This window comes from Amblyomma mixtum, chromosome 9 (genome assembly GCF_055824585.1).
Source record: "Amblyomma mixtum isolate Tamu chromosome 9, ASM5582458v1, whole genome shotgun sequence".
In the NCBI taxonomy this organism is placed as follows: domain Eukaryota; kingdom Metazoa; phylum Arthropoda; class Arachnida; order Ixodida; family Ixodidae; genus Amblyomma; species Amblyomma mixtum.
The window spans coordinates 103,099,169-103,115,621 of record NC_143020.1 but is presented as its reverse complement, the minus strand read 5'-3'; the positions used below and the strand labels follow the sequence as shown (position 1 = coordinate 103,115,621).

The 16,453-nt window shown below is 49.4% G+C and overlaps 2 protein-coding genes across 2 annotated transcripts in view; one reads left to right on the top strand and one right to left on the bottom strand.

Moving 5' to 3' along the window:
• Positions 1-16,453, top strand: part of LOC149330425 (4-vinylphenol methyltransferase 1-like) — a 63,793-nt gene that overhangs the window by 1,339 nt on the left and 46,001 nt on the right. The gene's annotated exons all lie outside the window — the stretch shown is intronic.
• LOC149330430 (uncharacterized) lies at positions 3,724-10,121 on the bottom strand. The gene is made up of 3 exons (XM_089559850.1): positions 9,579-10,121; positions 4,798-5,007; positions 3,724-4,715 (listed from the first exon to the last, which is right to left on the bottom strand). The coding sequence occupies exons 1-3, from the start codon at positions 10,119-10,121 to the stop codon at positions 3,972-3,974; spliced, it is 1,497 nt and encodes a 498-aa protein (XP_089415976.1). The 3' UTR covers positions 3,724-3,971.

Genomic DNA, 16,453 nt, shown 5'->3' with positions numbered 1-16,453 from the left:
ACACTGCCTCAGTGTTCGCATTGAGAGCGTTAGCTACGGGAGCTTCAAATGTTTACATCAATGTGCTCAGCAAACGTGAAGAAGGCCAAATCCAAGCATCAGCGAAAGTTTTTGGAAAACCACTCCTATGACCCAAGCAGCGTCGTCTACATCAGGGATTTTGCACTATATACTATTGCTATTTACAGGCACCTTCGCTATATCCGGTATATTTCCTCGTTATATTAGTTACTGAATTTTATAAACGTGCGCATCACAACTAGAGATGTAAGATATCAGGAAACTTTGAATGGCTTGAAAAAAAAAAGTTTATTTTCAGGGCTTTTTTTCCTTGAAAAATTGGAAATTTTGCAAAACATGACGAAAACGGAATAATAATGCTCCGAAGTTCAAGCAAGTACGCACATATAAATCTCATATTTGTGAAACTAACTTCTTGTTCTGTTGCGCCCAGCAACGGAACATGAAAACTGACCTTTAAGTTATTCCATACTGGACTTGAAATCACTGTCGCTGGATGCCGCACTACGCGCAGCACAATGCACATGCACAAGTTTCACATGCACATGCGGCACATGCACAAGCTTCTGAACGCATTCTAATGAAAGCGTGTAGCGAAGCCTTGCATGCACGTTTCCGAAACGTGACCAGTTTCATTGACAGCTGGCGGATTATTGTGGCATCTGCCGCAGTCGGCAAGCGAGAGGAGATAGCAGCTGGTTGGTGCAAAGTCCGTGCCAACCGGTAGATGGCGCCACGTGCCACAGTTCATAAAATGGAAGTGCGAGTTCATCTCGCTTAGTGTTACTTTATAGCCTTCCTACACAATCTCCTTCGCTAACAAACTAGGCTGATATTTGGCTAAAGCTGCGTACGTGCGCAGCAGCCTACGTATATTGTTTTGTAGCGAGAGCTACACGACGCCACGAGCTTTCAGCGTGGCACGTGCCCCTTGAGCCGGTGTCTCACGTCGTGGGGAGCAGCGGCTGCTGCCGGCGAAGCGGCTCGCCGGCAAAAGCGAACTGCAACAGCTGTGCGCATGCGCTGTGTTGAGTGGCGGAGAGGTGTCCCAGCTGTGTAAGTACGCTGCTCGGCGGAGCTCTCGCGTCACTCCAGGTTTAACCAGAGCTAAACCGCGGCCAAGTTTTGTGACGTGTGTGTCGCGCTGCAGAATTTTCAGCCATTTTGTTCTACTTCAGCCCTGAGTTCACGTATTAAAGGTGTGTTGTTAAGTCCAGCCTGGAGCGTCCATGTGACGTGGACTTCAACCCGCGTGCTCGCAGCATGAACGTATGAAATGCACTACAAGTGTGAATATAGTCCGACGTAACGCGCGCTCGCGCCGTTCGTAACCGGCCGCTGCCAGCGCGACCCGACGAACCTGGCGCAGATTCGGCTCCAGCTAGACTCGCGCGCCGGCGCCGCCCACTGCGTCGACCCACGATGCATCGCACAGAGAAAAATGGCAGACGCCTGCACGACCAACATGAGTGGCGCCGGCGGCTGAGACGTTGAACTTGCGTCGGACTGCAGCGTGACTCAGAGGTTTATCGAAGCCGTAAAACGACACCCCCGTGTGTGTGACACCAAACGACCCGATTGCAGGGACCAACAGGACAATGAGAACGCCTGGGAACAGATACGGCAGAGCAGCGGGCTCTCCACAGGCGAGCTGTTTACGACTGCTGCTTTCGGGTTCATTTGTATACGTTTCCTGGTCGAAGTATACCACTTGCTGCATGCACTGTAATGTCTGATCGAATTTTTTTTCCTCGTTTCCAATTGTAGTTTGGGAATGTCAGAAGCTGTGGCAGAAACACAAATGTTACAAGAACCGCTGCAACACACGTGTGATATGTCACTGGTGCAATCCATGTATAATCCTGAACTGAGTGATCATAAAGTTGCAAAGTAAAGTCACATTTTGAGCTCACGTAAGACTTCTGCTTGCTTTGCATGGAAATGAACGCTGTTTACAGACGGAGAGGCAACACCTTCATGTTGTGCATTAGCATTGCCTGACTACCCTCAGTTGCCATGGCAAGGAACCCTTTGGGGACATGAACTACTCTGCAATGGCGTCTCGAATTCTCACGGGATCTGAAGCTGAGCGACGGAGAGGCAACACCTTCATGTTGTGCATTAGCATTGCCTGACTACCCAGGTCAGTTGCCATGGCAAGGAACATTTTGGGGACATGAACTACTCTGCAATGGCGTCTCGAATTCCCAGGCTTCTGAAGCTGAGCGGCTGCCATTGCCAGTTCAACACAATGGCGTGCCCTTGACAACCAATAGTTAAGCACCCTTTCTGTGCCATTCAGTTGTATGCCGTGGTAAGGGCGCATTAAGTATACGGCTGCAGGACATATGGTGCATCTCCCACGATGCCCAATGCCGTGAATACAGCGAAACAGATGAGGCAGCGAAGAAAAAGGCGCGAACGGAATGCAGACGGCCCGCACGACAGCGATCGTTCTGCGCATGCTCCGAAGAGAGCCGCCGACGGCGCGCAGCGCCGAACTATCGAGGGGTTCGCATTTCGTGTGGCGTAGCGAAACCGGCATAGCGCGACTGACCGCGAGCGACGCTTGCCAGCGCGCCGAGCACGTCAGACTATAAACGCGCCTGTTACCTGGCACCGACGATGCCGACTGCTCTCCAATCGTTCTCCGATGCACGCTGTAGTGGTTTTCAAAGCAAAAATATAATCCTAGACTCAAAGCAAGCAATCATGAAACCTTGAAAGTGAAGCTTTCGCTTCGAAACTAAAACGTTCTCCTTCTGATCCACTCAACCATCTGTGGCTATTGGAGCAGAGAACTTAAAATGTCCAACACTGTGTCAGCAGTGAGGTTTAAAACAAGCCCCTTTTCATACTGGGACTCACCGTATGAAGGCAGTTTCTTCCTTTTAGGCGCACTTGCTGGTTTATGCTGTGAGAATTGTCAGCATGATATAAGCGTGTCCCATAAGAAATAAAGTTGGAGGTGTCACACCGTATACTTGCACCTGTTTCTCATGCATTTCGTCCTGTTTTTAGACAGTCGAAAAATGAAATCCACTTTGATACAGTGACTGCCCCCATTCCTTTTCTAATAAGAAAAAAAGTTGTTTCTTTCTTGCCTTTCTTTCCTGTTTCAGAAATGAGTTTGAATTTGAAAACGCCTTTTCCACAAGTGAAGAAGCCGATTTTCAACGCCGACTAGACATCTATGAAACCATAAAGCGGTACATACACTAAATTCTGGTTGCGTCTCTATAGCTTGTAATGAAGTTTAAGATATTAGTATGTTTGCATTGCCCAGTAGCATTCGCTTACGAGTATCAAATAATTTTTGATTGAATTTATTCTCTCGTGACGCTCCCGGTAGGAAAAAGAGAAAGATGTGATATCAAAGCATAGCTCGTATGAGCTGCGGTGAAGTGCTATAATATTGTTGCGTTTTCAATTGTCACTGCAGCTCTTGACGAAGGCCGAGTGAGAGAAGAAATTCAATGATATATTACCGCGAAAGCATTTCATGGCTCATAGCTCAGTGGCGTTCGTCCGACAAGACAGATCCATAGCCAATACAACTCTAGCCGCATAAAAATCGATACACTCGCTAACTGGCCAAAAGAGTCCATAACTATCGAAATACTGGCCAATACACATCCAAAGTCTATAATCCAATCTAGAAATATCCACAATCAAATCCATAATACAACAGAATCCGCAACAAGCCATAGCAAGTCAACACGAGCCACCGCTGATTCAAGTTCACTGTACCGAAACTGACTGCCGACTTTCGGTAGGAGTGGTGACGTCACACCCGCGCGCCATAACTGCATGAATGTTTTTGAATTGATGCACGCACAGTGTCGTGAGTGCTTCGCTAAAGTTTTATTATATACGTACAATTCGCAGGCGAATAGCGCGAGTCTGTTGCGCATCATTACAAAGAGGAAAAACAGACAATAGATACTGCTTTAGGAAACCCTGCCTTCAGTGTTCGTGCTACGAAGCACTGAAGAAAATAGGTTCTCCATGGCTCTGCGGTGGTAGTAGAGCTTGTCATGTGCCGCGCAATGAACGCACGTACACCACGATAGAGAGACACGGTCGCGCGGAACGCTGTAGTTCTCGAAGAAGAGCCTCACTTCGTAGCTGTCCGTCACCAGGCGGCGGAGCGCGGGCAAGGCCCTCATCACGTGGTGCAAGTCTTCGGGCTCCAGTCCCAACTTGCGCACCGTCAGATCCGTACTCAGAGTCAGTTCTTGGAGACGCGGAAACGAGATGCGCCCACGGTGAAGCATGCAGAGCTTCAGGAAATATGAGGCACCCCCTTCACTGAGCAGGTGCAACTGGCGCAGCCTACCGCTGGTGGACAGCAACAGTGACTCGAAACACAGCCCTGACAGTCCCATGCCTAACTTGACGACTTCGAGGCTGGGGAAAGCATCGAGTCCCAACGCGACTTCGTCCATGGGTCCTTCGCAATCCACTAGGAATAGGCTCTTGAGATGTGGACAAAGCCTTGCTATGGCAGGGAGCCGCAGACCACTGAAGAACATCAAGGATAGTTTCTCCAGCTGAGGCCATGTCTTCAAGACCTGCTGAAGCGTCGAATTGACCTCAGTGTGGTGGAGTGGAGGTCCCACCTGCAGCGACAGACTGCGAAGGTTTCGGAAAGATGAGACGGCAGCCAGTGCTTCCCGGGATGTGATGACCACCTGCAAAGGGGGGGAGGGGGGTGCGCCTTTAAAATCGGGGTTAAAGGCTGTATACTAATGCGGGAAGATGGGATGCACGTACCAGCAAGTGTTCCACGTGCCTGTAGGTCCTGGCTGCACGAAAGATGTCTTCCACGGTCGCCATGCCTTCTTGCCCAGAGCGGTAAGAGACCGGCGCAGCGATCAGAGAGAAATGGGTGAAACCACTCATTTCCGACCGCACGGCAGGCGCGGCTGGGCATCCCTGCTTCACGGAAGCCTCCAGGATGTGGACGGAGTCAATGCGGCACAACTGGGCAGATGTAGGTTAGGGACGAAGAGTGGGGAGTGTTATGCGAATGAGAACAGAAGACAATTCTGAGGGCACTTAAGTCTGCTTACGTGGAAGAATTCGAAAGCATGACTTTTCAGGAAAGGAAAGGGCGCAGAAGCGCTCAAAACTCGACATCTCGATGGACACCTCAAAGGAGCCTTAAAGCATGCAATTGAATGTGCACATGTCATCAGTCTAAACCCCTGTCTCAAGTTACAAATTGAAAAGGGATTGAACCCGCGTCTTTTGGTTCAGTAGCCGAGCACCATAACCACTGAGCCATCGCGGCGGCTCCAAATTTTCAGTTTGTGTCGGAAGCTAGAAATTGAAAATTGGGAGCCGCCGCGGGGGCTCAGTAGGTATGGTGCTCGACTACTGTGTCGACAGACGCGGGTTCGATCCCGGCCGCGGGGGTCGAATTTCGATGGAGGCGAAATTCTAGATGCCCGTGGCCTATGCGATGTCAGCGTTTGTTAAGGAATCCCGGTTAGTCGAAATTTCCGGACACCTTCACTATGGCATCTCTCATAGCCTGAGTTGCTTTGGGACGTTAAACTCCATAAACGAAACCAAACCGAAAATCGGTTTCTGAGAAAAGGAAATGGCGCAGTGTCTGTCTCACATTTCGGGGGACACCTAACCGCTCCGCAAGGGAAGCGACAAAGGAGATACGAGAGAAGAAGGGAAGAAAGGGGTGCCGTAGTGGAGAGCTCCGGAATACTTTCGACCGCCTGGGGTTCTTTAACGTGCGCTGACATCATACAGCACACGGGCGCCTTTCGTGTTTCGCCTCCATCGAAACGCTGCGGCCTCGGTCGGGTTCGAACCCTGGTGCTCCGGATCAGGAGCCGAGCGCGCTAGCCACTGAGCCACTGCGGCTGGTGCAAGTTAGCCCGCAACTACACATCTCGACATTTCGGTGGACACCTCAACCACACCTCAATAGAAAATGCAGTATCAGAAACCATGGAATTGAATTCATTGGTCCGAACGCCAGTCGCAAGCTAGCCTCCAACTTCACTGAAACATGTAAGCTATATGCAATAGATATGCTGTGACACCACGCGGAATGCTGTAAGACGAATGGTTGCTCAAAATGTTGGTGATCGCAATAAGGAATAATGCCACCGCACTGAGGTCAGCAAGTGATGACATCTCTGAGATTTCGTCAGCACCTGCGATGGTTTTTTTTCTGTCTAACCAGCGTCGTCGCAAAGGCGGACGCGGGTTTTGTGGCCCGGGATTAAGAAGGCGATGGAGGCGAAAACTGTCCGGCATCGGTGTCTGTCAACCATGGCAAGAAGCAGGTGGTGCTTAGCAGGATTTCTCTCTCTCTCTTCTTGTCACGGTTGGCAGGTGGAGAGAAGGAAATCCCCCTCTCCACTTGTAGGGGAGAGCAGGGAGAAGCCGGACTAAGAATGACTCTCAGCAGAAATGGATATGTCTACCAGTGACTAAGCCCAAATGAACAAAAGGAGCGATTACATTATATCTGTAATAAGAAACGAATAAAAGTTGGATTAGATCAAAATTAGAATAGATTAGTGATCGAAAAAAAGGAATCAGACTTGAATTAGAATGAGTATTAGAACAGATTGGCGAGTGAAAGAAAAAACTCATCGCAATTGCTCCGCATCATTCCGACCGATCGCCCCTAACTTGTTTTACATTCACATAACCATTTCTTTTTATACCTGTGAAATAATAACGGAGAGACTGCTACAAGGTGCCTGCTATTAAGAAAACCATCACAGAGGCATTGTAAATTGTATGACGAACTGAAACATGTGCATTACCCCATACATTAACCGGAATGACACATCACAGAAATTCAGGCAACTTAGATTTGCTTCAGTGAAAATTTCACAGAGATAATCTAGAGTGGCGACATAGGTCGCGCTCCTTCATGCCTCTATGACGTCCCGTACAACATGACATAAACGTTTTGGATGCTTTGATTCGCAAGGCATTCAAGGTAGCACTTCACCTTCCCCTCAACACACCCACAGACAGATTACTAGGCCTGGGCCTCCACAATACGATCGGGGAACTGGTGCAGGCCCACCGACAGGCCCAATACATCAGGCTCACACAAACCCCCACAGATCGGTATATCCCGGACACCCGCGGAATCAAAATACCGGCCAACGACCCAACCCTCCTCGCCATCCCACGATCCCTTCACCGAGACCTCATCATCAGGCCGCTCCCGAGGAATATGCACCCGTCCCACCATGAGCAGCGCCGCAGAGCCCGTGCGTAGGCACTCCATCGAGCGTACGGCCCCGAGCCGGACGCCGTATGGGTGGACGCTGCCTGCACGGGTGATGAAGCGACAGCAGCTGTGATGGACTCCTCTTTTTCCGCCCTCCTCACAGTACCTCTCCCTCCAGACACCTCCCCAGAAGCTGCAGAGGAAGCCGCCATTGCACTTGCTATCACCCGCACGGAAGCCCGGTACATTTTAAGTGATTCTAAAACTGCGATCCTAAATTTTGCTCGAGGCCGTGTCCATGTCCCTGCTTTTGGCATACTGGACTCGCCCAATGAACCCCTCCCCGCCAAGTGGAGCTGATATGGGTGCCCGCGCACTCCGGGAATCCCAGAAACGAGGCCGCCAACCTTTTAGCCCGAGGTTCTTTAAACCGGGCTCAGGTGGACTCGGATCGGGGATTCACGAAGGAGAGCGTGCACTCATTCAGCGAGCTGACGCAAGCCTACAGAGCCTCACGCCAGCTCTAGCCCCCGCCCCACCCCTGCCTAGATAACAAACACGCAACTCTCTGGCGCAGACTACGGACACACACTCTCCCTTCACCCCTTAACCTAGCCCACTATCATCCCTCCTTCCCCACTCCGGCATGCACTCTATGCCCGGAACCCTTCGCCTCTTCCCTCCACATCATTTCCCTCTGCCCCGCGGACCCTCCCCCGCGCGACCTAGAGAACCTCAATACCTGGGAGGACTGGGAGACCCTGCTGCGCTCGGAGGACCCGGCCGTGCAGCCCATCGCAACCGGCAGGGCTGCCAGTGTTATGGACCTTGGGAACATAAACACTTGAGTGCAGTGGGATCGTGCGGGGACCCTGGGGCGTGCCCCGAATTCCTGTGTAAATAAAGTTTTCTCTCTCTATCTCTCTAGAGTGGCAAGGGTAGTCTTGAAGTTGCTTTAGTGGAAAGTTCGCAGAGACAAGTGCAAATTGCGAGGCGGAGGAAAGTCGCGAACTGTTAGCTCTTTCCGGGCAACCATCTTCTGTCCAGCATCTGTGGACGTGAGTGCAGAGGTACATATCTATAGGCGAGCTAGTTCAACTTAAGAAATAAAGCTCAGTTACACAGAAAAAAGAGTTTCTGTAGACCATACGCGGACAAACAAAGATCTGCCAGCTTTATCATCATTTTATTAATGTGAGCGTATTATATGGCTGTCGCGTCAGCAAAACATGTCCGCAATTTTGTACTCACGATTGCGTCGTTCTCTGAAGATAAATGCGTAATTGTGACATATAGTGTGTGATAAAATGTTGCTGTGGGGAAAAATTGGTTCATGAGATGTAATTAATTAATTAAACGCGATAAACACACTTATACGTCACAACAGTCATGGACCTCGATATAACACACGAACGTCAGAACAGCCACGGACGTCGATATAGTACGTGGACGTTTTGCTTTCGTATTGCTCCAATGCGAGTCGCCGCAGTGTTCCCAAAGCTTTTGCGGATGGCATATCTGTCTACGCCAGTGGCTGCGTGCGTCTCGTGTACCCGACACAGATACCGTCCTCCGTAGATACAGTGGATTACATGTTCTTTGCTCGAGGTCTGGCTCGATACATGGGAGGACCAAGCGCATTTCGATAGAGGCTGCATAAGGAGACACTATACTTAAGGTTGGGTCTGTTGAAAGTTAGAAGAGTAGAAAACTGAGCTAGTTGGTTCATACTTCTTGGTGGGTACAGTCTGTTGAAAGTTTCACAATCTCACTGCGCCGGAATTCTTGGCATACCCACCCAAGAACATCCGCGCGAAGCTGCTACACAAGACGTGAAAATACAGCAATTTTTCACATACCATTGTGAAGTGCGAGTCGTAGAGATACTGCAGTGTTCAGAACATTTGCCCGCTATCGGCAGCACTTGTTTGTCTGTTTTATTGGGGGTTTAAGGTCCCAAAGGAAGTCACGCTATGAGGGACGCCGTAGTGAAGGGCACTGGAAATTTAGACCACCTGGGGTTCTTTAACGTGCACTGGCATCGCACAGTACGCGGGCCTCTGAGGGACGAAATAGTGCAGAAACTTGAGATTTTACAACGCAAGTCATGCAATGCTGAATATCCCTATGTTTAGCCCATTTGTTCTAGATACAGCAAGACATGCTATGCCTAATATCCACATTTTAAGCCATCTGTTTTAATTGCGACTGGACTCGGCATGCTCATCTCCCCTTCAGCTATCCATTATCGATGTTACTTTGCCGAGTACCACCACAATTAATGAATTTCGATCGGAGTCAAGATCATGCACACAGCAGCAACAATGGGACATACCAGCGGACAAGTCAGCAGGATTGCTCGAACTGTTTCCACAGACAGAATAAGATAATCGTCGTGCGCACCCTCGACGCTTCCCACCAGTTGTCTCAACTGCGAGGACTCGACCAGGGGTGCCCGATGGTCCCTGCAAGGCTCGTCAATCTCCACGGCGTGCGTGACAAAGTCGTGAGGTAGGGCGAGAACCTCGGCGTTCGGGAACATGCTAACTAGCTTCCAGACCTTGTCCTTGTTATGGACAATGCACACCTCCTCAGCATCTCTGAGGATGTCTCTCGCGACGGTCTCGAAAAACTCCGAGCTGTTGAAGGCGATGCATCCGGCGAAGAGAGCCCCCGATATCTTCGTGCGGCGCAGAATTCTCCTTGCAGCAACCAGGGAGTGGCGGTTGGTCACCAGCAGGGAGCCGCTGTCGTCCCCCAAGGAACATCCTCGAGGAAGAGGAGCGTCCCGTGGCCACGGCGTCTCCAGCTTCAGGACGACGTGGTCCTCCACTTCCAGGAGGGCGTGTGGGTCCCCGAAACGTTCAATTCGTTCCATGGCTGCGAAGACGCAGAAATCTGGTGTCAAGATATACATACGTAAGCAGACAGCTTCATAGACATGCATAGAGGAGAACATGTAAAAGTGTGAATATGAACCATTCACAGCGTGAGGGGCTATACGGAGCACACCGTGGGCCGTCACGTGGATGAAGCCCGTCCGAGGTCACTGGTCCAAGCGGCCAGGAGATAAATGTGAGATAACGAACGGAGGGGAGCGGGCGATGAGAGAAAGAAGGGAAGAAGTAGGCAGAGAAAATAGATGGAAGCTGCTGGGAGCAGATTATTGAAAGGGGTAAAAAAAAGAAACGCTGGTCAGAAGAGAAAGGAAAAACGAGAAAAGAAGGGCGGTCAGGGGACACAAAAACAAGGGGGAAAAAATTAACGCACGCTGTTGTAATTTTTTTTGGTTGTGTTCTTATTTCCTAATTTTAGAAGGTTTCGTGAGCACTGCTTAGAACGAAATTGTCTTGACGTATAGGTACAGTAACGATTAATCGTCTCTTTTAGAGCATTACATCTCGCTCGTTCCTCACTTTTGCGCCTCTGTCGGCCCAGTCCACAGTACATTGATTTTGAGGGCACCAAGATGCTACGGCGCGAGGCGCTTCGCGGCGTGTTTACTTTTGACGGGATCGCTGGCAATGAGGCCCAACCCCTCCTCCGGTGAACTTGGCAGCGGGTCAAGACGCTGCCGGCTGCGCTAGTGTACAGTGCGGCATGATTTGAAGTTTGTCGGGTTCGTTTCGACCAAAATAAACGAATACATTTTTCTTGGCGTGACGGGCGCTTAATCAGCAATAAAGAGAGCAATACGCTGAGGAAGCTTATGGGTATCGGGAGTTAGGAATATCGAATGAATATTGAGTCATTAGCCATAATCGCTATATCCGGTACACAATTTTCGTTATGTCCGAATATGCATTGTTTTTATGCCAACGTATACAGCGCAAGAAGGCAAATCGTTTGACAACGCTTCGGATGTCTTAAGTCAATTATGGACATTTGAAGTTTCAAGAAGTCAAGGCTTAGAGGACCAAAAGTCGTCGGTGCGAATCCCTATGATACGCTTTGATTCGACTAGTAATCTTATGCTCCGTAACGCGCTGAATCGTTTGATAGCACTCAGAACATTCTACGCCAATTAGGCGGTCCAATCTAACGTAATCTAAAGTACGACAGCACAACCTCACGTTTTCGTTATCGTCTAGTGCCTAAAATCAGAGCGAATGCGTAAGCATCAGACCACTACGTTTCCGGGTACTCGACGATAAACGAACTGCGCTGCCGTCTCATTGAAAATCAGTTTCGAAAAGTCACGCCGCAAGGCGGAAGCAAAGCGCTTTCCCAGTGCACGGTAGCCAACAGGAACACCTTTGTGGTTAACATCCCTGACTCTGTTCTTCTCCTTTTTCTATCTCTCTCTAAACGTAGGCGGATATCCGTGCCAGTTTCATTTCGCAGTTGCCAGACTCTGCTTTCATAATACAAGAAAAAGGCGATATTAAAACCAGCAAGCGAGGACTGCATAAGCATTATAGTCGGATACAATTCAAGTCCCAGGCAGTGAGACTATACCCAAATTCGAGACCACCGAGCAGAATTCCTCCAAAACAAAAATCACAACATATCTTCTCCTTGCCTATAAACAAGAAGCTAATCATTAGAAGAAATAAAAAGCAGAATAATTTTGATACATCTGGCTTGTTTGATTCACTGTACAAACTACTTCTTGAATAAACAGCGCGAACGAAGACGAGCACAAAAGACAAGAAAACGGACGACACAGCGCTGTCTTTTGTTTTCTTGTCTTTTGTGCTTGTTTCGTGCCTGTCTAATCTAGGATGACTCTAGTAACTGAGGACTTCTTTTAGATGGGGATTATTGAACGTTTATTATGGTCTAGGCTACATAGGTCTGATTAGGAGGAATACATGGCTGGGTCTGCTGCGTAGCTGTTCAAGTGGGGACGCCGTGGAATCCGAGTCGTCTGCCACTTGTATATAAGAGGGTGAGGAGGACGGTGGCCGTCAGGCCCGTGCGCTCGGCGGCTCGGCGCATCGCCTGCGGGGGTGGCTGGCTGCTTCTCTGCGCGTCGAGAAGGCTTATCACATGCGTGTAGTCAAATTCTGGGTGTGGTCTTGATCCTGTTGGTTTCCCGAAGTCCAAAGTGTTATAAATGTCAAGAAGCGTGGAGCCTCCGACGGTCAAAAGAAGTGCTACTTGCCGGTCGGACGGTGCTTTCGCTGTGTTGGTTGCTTTGAGGTACAGCGTGAAGCTCTGCTTGAAGGCTCTCCATTGTTCCGCTGCGTTGCCAATGGTTTCGAATTTCGCAGGTGGTGGAATCTTCTCCATGTTGAGGCGTTGGCGGTAATTTTACACTTCTGACTCCATGTTTCGTGCCTGTCTAATCTAGGATGACTCTAGTAACTGAGGACTTCTTTTAGATGGGGATTATTGAACGTTTATTATGGTCTAGGCTACATAGGTCTGATTAGGAGGAATACATGGCTGGGTCTGCTGCGTAGCTGTTCAAGTGGGGACGCCGTGGAATCCGAGTCGTCTGCCACTTGTATATAAGAGGGTGAGGAGGACGGTGGCCGTCAGGCCCGTGCGCTCGGCGGCTCGGCGCATCGCCTGCGGGGGTGGCTGGCTGCTTCTCCGACAGCGGAGGAAGCGGAGGGTGCGTTGCCGGTACAGCTGGCGCCATCTACAAGAGCGTCTTGTAACAGTGCTCGTCTTCGTTCACGCTGTTTATTCAAGATGCTTAACCAACTAGCCCGCCAAAACGTGTTAATACAAACTACTGTTCTTTTTTTTTGTCAATGCTTGTATCCTACATAGTTACGCAATAAGCACTATACTACAACGCTGCGCCGCACAGAGCTACTGTTTTCCTGTGCTGTTTTGACGTATACTAATGAGAGAGCATTACTTGGCTCATTGTGCGAAAACCTGCCGTTATCAGAAACTCGTGGCAGGCAGGCATTCCGGCAGAAAAGCGGCACTGGAATAAGCAGTGCTGTTCAGGTGTCCACCGAGAAATGAAACAATTACTGCGCCATTTGATTTACTCAAATGCCACTAATTTAGGCCGTCGGCGTTCAATGGGTTCATTGGTCCTAGCGTTGACAACGTTGTGGCAGAAACACGGAATGCTCTCGCATGTACACATCACATAAGAATTTATTAGGTGCAGTAATTCGTTGCTCACAGCGCCTGCACTAGTATTCATGCACTACGCCTTCAGCAACATACTTCTAGTTCACTGTAGCTTCGACAACATCGACTAACACGAGTCCGCGATCAACATGAGTCCGCGACTAACATGTGTCCGCGAGCTGCAGCCGCGCAATCCGTCCTCTGATTAACATGGCGGATTAAAGCGGTCAGACCATAAAACACCTCTGCGGTGAAGACAATCACTTGAGGAGCACAGCGCACGTGAGAAAAGACGACAACCTGCATGAACAGCGCAGCTTGCTCTTCTCGGTTCTTTGTACGGAGCGCCGTTATTCGCGCTTCACATGTCCCATGGTGTAACCAGCGGCTGCTAGTCGTAGAATCTGGTGCAGTGACCACACTACAACCGTGAAAGAAAGAATGGAAAACTCACCGCTTCCGCACGGTAGCTGTGCCGAATTCTCTTGCGGAACAACACCTACCACCACGCTTGAAATGGCGGTTTTGAAAACGCGGCCGGTACAAGTTTCCGTGCTGTTTAGCACCGCCCGGGTATGTGGCGCCACCTGTCCAATGGCGGCGTAATCCCGCTGTTCATGTCACACCCGGCGGTCTCCCGGCGGTCTCCCGGCTCGGCCGCGAAGCGCCGCGCGCCGGAGACGCCTTTCTCTCGGTCCTACAGCTTGGCGCAAGGGTGTGTTCGTCTTGAAAGTTTCAAGAGCGAAAACGGAAAGTTTCGCCTGACTTTTCACCGGAAAGTGGTGCTGAGCACCGTTTTATTTTCGCTTTTGACATTGTGTGTAATGACGATGTCTTCCTAGTTAACAAACATGAACTAGGCTATACAAACTCGGGGTTGGAGCATAGCTGACCCATCCTGTCTGCAGGTTAAAAGAAAGTCTGGTGTCATTGACCTGCTGAATCGTGAAAAAGTAAGCATCGCGGTTGACGTTGGTCTGTTGTCCAAGCAGACTGGGACACTTTGAATAGAGTCCGCTTCAAGCGTTGCAGCTCCGTTGATTTAGAAAAATAATCGGAGCCCAAGAACTGAAAATGACATGCGACGCTGGCGAATTTATTTTTTAGGGAATATTTTCTTGATTTGGCTTTTTTCCAGACCTACCATAGAGCCCCAAGTGCCAGATATTCAGGGAAATTCATACACAGCTTTTCCAGTTGCGCTCAACTTTCAATAACGGTACGCTACAGTAACTTTTCTGAATAATAGAGAGGAGACCAGCATAGACATTATAAAGAAATATTACGCTCAAGCCGACCTATTGCTGTTAATAGGGGCTATTACAGCACAATAATACGCACAAGAACTTATACAGTCCATGGTCGCACTCATCAAGGCATCAATGCAACACTGACCCCCGTATGAGCCAAGAACAAATAGATTTGGCGAGTCCATGAGACCGCAGAAAGACTTCAAGACTGTGGCCGCCGTGACACCTACTTGCAAAAACTTAGATGAACACATCGCTTCAGCTTTGAAAGGAGAGCTCAGACTGCAATTATTTGGGATACGTTCGTTTTGTTGCGAAAGCTACACTAAGGTGCTGCACTAACCTTGGCTGAGCTATGGCTGGTGTTGGTATGCGCTTATGCCTTGCGCTTTGACCTTGAGCCTTGGGCTTTGACCCTTTTTGTTTTTTTTTTTTTGGGGGGGGGGGGTTAACATCCCAAGGTGACTCAGGCTATGAGGGTCGCCGTAGTGAAGGGCTCCGGAAATTTCAACCACCTGGGGTTCTTGAACGGGCACTGACATCCCGCAGCACACGGGCCTCTAGAATTTCGCCTCCATCGAAATTCGACCGCTGCGGCCGGGATCAACCGCCGCGAGGCTCAGTGGTTATGGCGCTTGGCCTGTCACCCTTGACCATACACTTGGTGTGAAGGTGTGGAAGAAGTCACGTGACCTTCGCGTGATTACACGTAATTATGGCGTAATGGAGTGTGGGTGTGACGTCACCACCGAGAGTTGCATATAACCGGCAGCTTCGTACCGCAGCTTTCGGTACGTTTAACTCGGTTCGGCCAAATCAAATCGTCGCCTAGTTTTTTTTTTTTTGATGTGGAGGACATGCGGGTTAGAAAACGGCAAGCCCAGTGACGATGAAACACAGCCAACGAGCTCATTCACAAGCGGCTGCTTACGTGGCCGGGCAGAAGATGTGCCGTGCGACACGCTGGGTTACGCACAGGAACGTACCCTGGCTACATCTATATCGCATATTGCGCTGCAAACACCATAATGCACTGAGCAAGGCCGACTGGTGGTTATTTGAGTAAGTGTGCCGTGAGTTCAGCGTCTCAAAGCTGAACGTGTTTTTGCCCGTGTGTAATCCAACGCGAGGGAGAAATCAAATACGCACCTCCTCAGGTGGCAGCAGCCCATAGGCTGTGGGCACTGCTGCAATACACGAACACTTTCCTAACTCTAAACACATCACTGGGCACTTTTCGAAATTTATTATACCGCCCAATCAACACAGATTTATTTATTTATTCAGCTTACCAATGGCCACCTCCTTTCTTAAACTTTCAATCCTCTTCTGATTATTTTGCATTAACCGCCATTGAAGGCTATTTTTTTATGTTGCAAGGTATACTACTTCGATTTCTGTGACGTTGGGTAAAATTTCTCAATCCTGCTTTCACTCCACCAACCCAAGTAGCAGAGGTAATCAACCCAGTATTATAAATAGATGGTTTTATACTGGTTCTCTGTAGGATATTGAGCCAACAAGGGCGTCCGCAGAATTTTTTGCAGGGGGGGGGCCCGTTGGTGCCCCGGGGGGGGGGGTATGTTCGTAGCAAAAAGGCGCTATTTGCGGAGTAAATTTATTTATTTATATATAAATAAAAATTAAACAAAATGCACACATGAAAGAAAAATTACAAACAGCAAATTAAAGCGCGGCTAGGAGAGGTACATTGGAGTTTATCAACGAAGAAACAACTAAAATTAATAAAAAATGCAAAAAGATGCTATATCACTTCGTGGAGAAGAGTGCTCAGTCTTCCTGCATACGGGTTCTCGACTCACCCGGATTGATGACCAGCACACAGCACAATATGTTCGCAAACACGCAACTACAGTCACTCAGTCAGTCTTCCTTGAACAGCAACTGTAGGCGCCTC